Below are 4878 nucleotides of genomic sequence, written 5' to 3'. Positions count from 1 at the left end.
GCCACGACTTGATGACAGTCAGGAGAGGAAATGCCGCACCTTTAAACAGCAGCAGTAGGTGGTGTGTAGAACTGAGGGTGATTCTGGTGTGGACGGTCAGAACAAATGCTGTAGGAAGCCAAGTAAAAGGATTGATTCAGTCGCTGAGAGGAAGATTGGTTGTCAGGAGGCCCAAACCGGGCTGAGACTGAACAAAGCTGCCATTGATAGCAGCGAGGGACACTGAGCCACAGTACCTGCTGCAGGACACAGGAGACTGCTGAGATGCTTCAAGATAAAGCTCACAGAATGTACACAATAGCAATCTGAATTTACAATACAATTTACTTAATGCAGGTTGAAACCTGTCTTGTAATGTAAAAGCTTGGTTCAGTTAAAAGAACAAAGGATTTCACACATTTTCATCATTAATCCGTACAGTCCCTGCACATGTCTAAATACGCTCCCGTTTGTTTTAGCGTCTCCACAGCTGTGCTTATGAAACATGGATGTCAATCATTTATTGTTCATCTCCATGACTGAATCAATGTGTTGACTCTGTATTTGTATTTCTGCTGCTCCTTTGTGTCTTGGGCCAATCACATAAAGACCAATCATCATCCAGCCTCTCATTGCCTTCCTCAGTTATGCTGACTTGTCCTTGGAGCCAAGCCAAACCCGATATCACTGTGTACAAAATATGAGTAAAACAGATTATTAATTACCTATCACAGTGTCCAAACAGCATGGAAGTATTAATACAATGGAATTAAGACCCAATCATAGACATACAAAAAACTGATGTGAAACTCTGCCTCTACTAAGCAGGAGACGAGCCGTTCTTTCAGTTGCGCAGAGGAGTGAATACCAAATCCCTCACACAATTCCTAGAATTTAAGAGAGCGCTGCTATTGGCAAATGCACACAAATGGTTGACGACATGTTACACACTACAGTCAGAAAACTGAAAAAAACAAAAAAACAAAAAAACAACTTTATTTGGTTCCTATTGTCGCTTTGATACGTTTTAAATGAAGCTGAATAAGATTAGGATTTGAATAAGTACAGACGCAACTCGGTGATTGAGGAGTACGCCGATTTTAAGGAATTCATCATCATAACGCAAAATGTTTACATTCATAATCATACACCACCATGTACTTGGAAAACACACGAAAACATGAAATTGCCAGTTTGGTTTGCTGACAAAAACGTTAGGGGGTTTGAGTCATCATGGCATTCCAGCAGGCGTGCAGGGATGGGGAGGAGGGCGGGGCCACAGGCGAACAGGTGTTTAAATACGGGACATGTGAGAGAGGAGGTACAGCAGATTCTGCAGCTGTGGTCCACCTGCATCCTCACCTGAGCAGCCGGGAACAGGTAAGACACGGGGCCGATCCTCACAGGCCGCCTGTGCGTTATGCTGCTTTTTAACTGCAGGGAAACTACATTTCAAAAAGATCTTTTTTTCTGTCACTTCTCATGCTGTGCAACTACTGTAACAGTTTTCAGGGCGGGAGAAACTGCTAAATTGTTCGGTTGATTAACAAAGTTGAGTATTGTTGAAGTAAAACTGGTAGTTAAAAAATAAAAGACTAAAGAATAGTATTAAAAATAAGAATTATAACATTTTGCAGGATAAAAGAGAAAACGTGTAGAGGTGGACACTTGTATAGTTCAGTTTAGTCCCCCTCTGCTGGCACCACATGGACGGTAAATGTCGTTGAAGCTACACTGCACTACTTGATGGGAAATCATCTTTATTCCAGATGATATCTGTTCTGTTCAGACATATTTGATGTTTCTTCTATGATTTTTGAAACAACTGTATACATCAAAATCACAATGTATGTGATTTTAATTCACAGCATACTATAATTTTTTAATAACCTTTAACAACTTAGAAATAACTTGACATGGCTATCCTGAAAGCCACATGGTTAAGGTCCACACCACAGAACCCTTCTCTCTCTTCTCGTTTCCTGTTTTGTCTGTCTACAAAAGCCTTCAACATACATCTAGGACATAGGTTGACCCTTTTCCTTTCCAGAGGACTGATGTGATGTCATATTGTACTGTTCTTCCCATAATCACAAAGTTCGATCAGTTGTGTGATTTGTTTTTCCCTCTCTTTGTTAGCCTCTTGCAGTCAGTCTATAAAGATGATCAAAGCCATGTTGTCTGCACTCTTGGTCCTGGTGGCCCTGTCCTCCACCTTCGGGAAATACATCCCCAAGACTGGCAGGAGGACCCCTCAGACTCTGTCCAGAGGTCTGTGAGCATCTTCTGCACCTCTCAGGCCAAATGATTGAGACTTAATTAAAGTGTGATAAATACTAAAATAAAGCAGAGTCTGTTATTGAGCTTTAAGGCTGTCCATGTATGTTCAGGTTGGGGTGATCAGCTGATCTGGGCTCAGACTTATGAGGAGGCTCTTTACTGGTCCAGGTCAAGGTAAGAAATAGTTCTGACTGACACTGACATCAAAATGTTGGTCGAACTCTGAGGCTGGCGCTTATTGAAGCTGTTCTGTATTGTGCTTTAGAAACAAGCCTCTGATGGTCATCTTTCACCTTAAGGACTGCCCACACAGCCAGGGTGAGACTAACCCCCAGAGAAAAAATGATCTGCCTCTATTTGAGTTACTGATTTAGTCATGCAGAGAAAAAAACTGTTCTGTTGAATTAAGAGCCTAACCTGTTTGAAGAGTCATTTGTTTGCTCATGTGTGACGTCACCTCACACATCCTGGACTGAGTTGTAGAATTAAGTACCTGTTTCTCCTGCAGCACTGAAGAAGACCGTCGCTGATGACACTGAGATCCAGAGAACTCTCGATGAGGACTTCATCATCCTCAATCTGATGGTAAGTTACAGGACTTTTCAGATCAGACTACCAGGCTAAAGAAAGTGTTTTAAACTTAATCTGTATTCAAGTTTAATCTATTTTCAAAAGTACAAAACCTTTAAAAGCCTGATGTCATACCATTGCACACCTCTGATAGCTCATAGGTTAGCAATTAATTTACTCTTCTGCATTAAAGCCCGCAAATGTGGTTTCACAGATGACACAACATTAAATATGCATGACTAAAAATGTCACAATCAGTTAATCAGTTAAAAGTTTAAGTTTTCAAATAAGTCTTCAGTCATCACATTGCCATTCAGATGTTGCTTAACCATGATTGGTGCACAAGACGTTGTGACAGTGCCTTGTTCAAACTGAGCCTCACTTACTAAAAGCCAACGAGAAGAGCTAAGACACAATCACAAGATACAACAATCTCTCATGTCAAATAATAACCAAAAACATTTTGTTCTTGTTCCACACACCATCTGAGTATTAAGTTGATTTAGAGAATAGGTTTTTAGGGCCTGTAGACTTTATGGTTGAGACTTTGATGTGTTTGATGTTAAAGTGTTATGTTGTTTCTCATTTACAGTATGAAACCACAGACAAACATCTCTCTCCTGATGGACAGTATGTTCCCCGGATCATTTTTGTTGGTAAGAGCTATAGCTTGTAGCTAGTTTCTGTAGGCTAAGCCTGTTAACAATTCCCTTCCGTAGATCAGGTTACTTACCTTTAGACTTAAGACTTTGTGTCCTGTAAGAACAAACAGGCCTACTACATCCTTGGGTTTTTACTACATTGTTGTTAAGGGGGAAAGTTTCAGTTTTCACACAGATCATCAAGATTCAAGATGTTTATTGTCACTCTGGTTGTACAAGTACACTCATGTGAAAGTCTTTGGCTGAGAGGCACACGATGCAGTAAACCAAACATACTGTATAAAACGTGTGAGTTTGCTACAGAATGCTAATAGGGTATGGCATTCAATAATTCAATAAAGCAATGATGTAAGTGTGAGTTGTTGACGTCTGTGCCAAGATATTCACATTTCAAGCTGAACATGCAGTAGAAGTATATGTAGAAAGCTCCTTTCTGCTTCAGGATCACAGCTGAATTTAACTTTGTCCACAGACCCCTCAATGACAGTGAGGGCCGACGTCACCGGTCGCTACGCCAACCGCATGTATGCCTACGAACCATCTGACATCAAAATCTGTAAGTAACACCGTGTGAGGCTTCTGCTAGCAGTGTCTGTTTGTGTCTATGAAACTGATTAAATGTAAATGTTTCCTGCCTCGTCTTCTCTTCTAGTGATGGACAACATGAAGAAGGCCAAGAAGCTCCTGAAGTCTGAGCTGTGAACACGAGGATGTGACACCCTAGAGTTTATTGTCACCACAGATGCCGATAACGTGCTGTCACTACAGTTTACACATGCAAAACTAAGCACTGGAAAGTTTCTTCTCTTCTTCCTCATCTTCTCTCCTTGAATTCCTTACCTGACTCTTACCTTTGCTATCATTGCTGTACATCCAGATTGTCTTTTGAATAAATATGGAACTGTTCATACATACAAGATGTGTTAGTCTGCCTTTTTATTTGCCAATGGATTGCAGGGAAGTCATGAGTAATATGCACACAAAGAAATAAAGTACTTCAATCTGAAAGCACTCGTGCTATCGTGCTACTATTATTACTGTTAGTGCTACTAATGATGCTACTCCTACTGGTGAATTAGAAATGCAAATTAAGTCTATAAAATGAAGGGAATTCGTTTTTAGCCTCAATATAGAGCAGGCTATTTTAAAGGATGAGTTAGGGAGGGCTGGATCTATATTCCCTCAGTAAGGCCTGCAGAACATATTAGTCCTAGGGGGTTGCTGATAAAATTAACGTGGGATACAATGTGGGGTACCTTTTGACTGCATTAGTCAAGGTTATCAAAATGAACATAGTTAAGTATTAACAGCAGAGTCCTGTGCTGTGCTCAGTCTGTATAACTGTAATTACCACTGTCTAACATATTCTAATACTGTACCATTCATT

The 4878-nt window shown here is 40.5% G+C and overlaps 1 protein-coding gene across 1 annotated transcript; it reads left to right on the top strand.

The window, feature by feature from the left end:
* Window positions 1-1241: 1241 nt before the first annotated feature.
* agr2 (anterior gradient 2) lies at window positions 1242-4408 on the top strand. The gene is made up of 8 exons (XM_084379141.1): window positions 1242-1359; window positions 2119-2250; window positions 2370-2433; window positions 2525-2577; window positions 2768-2844; window positions 3422-3485; window positions 3964-4047; window positions 4144-4408. The coding sequence occupies exons 2-8, from the start codon at window positions 2142-2144 to the stop codon at window positions 4191-4193; spliced, it is 501 nt and encodes a 166-aa protein (XP_084235267.1). The 5' UTR covers window positions 1242-1359; window positions 2119-2141; the 3' UTR covers window positions 4194-4408.
* Window positions 4409-4878: the final 470 nt, after the last annotated feature.

The sequence above is a fragment of the Pagrus pagrus genome, assembly GCF_965226575.1.
Source record: "Pagrus pagrus genome assembly, chromosome: 17".
NCBI lineage: Eukaryota > Metazoa > Chordata > Actinopteri > Spariformes > Sparidae > Pagrus > Pagrus pagrus.
The sequence above is the reverse complement of the archived record's forward strand: the minus strand, read 5'-3'. Positions and strand labels throughout refer to the sequence as shown.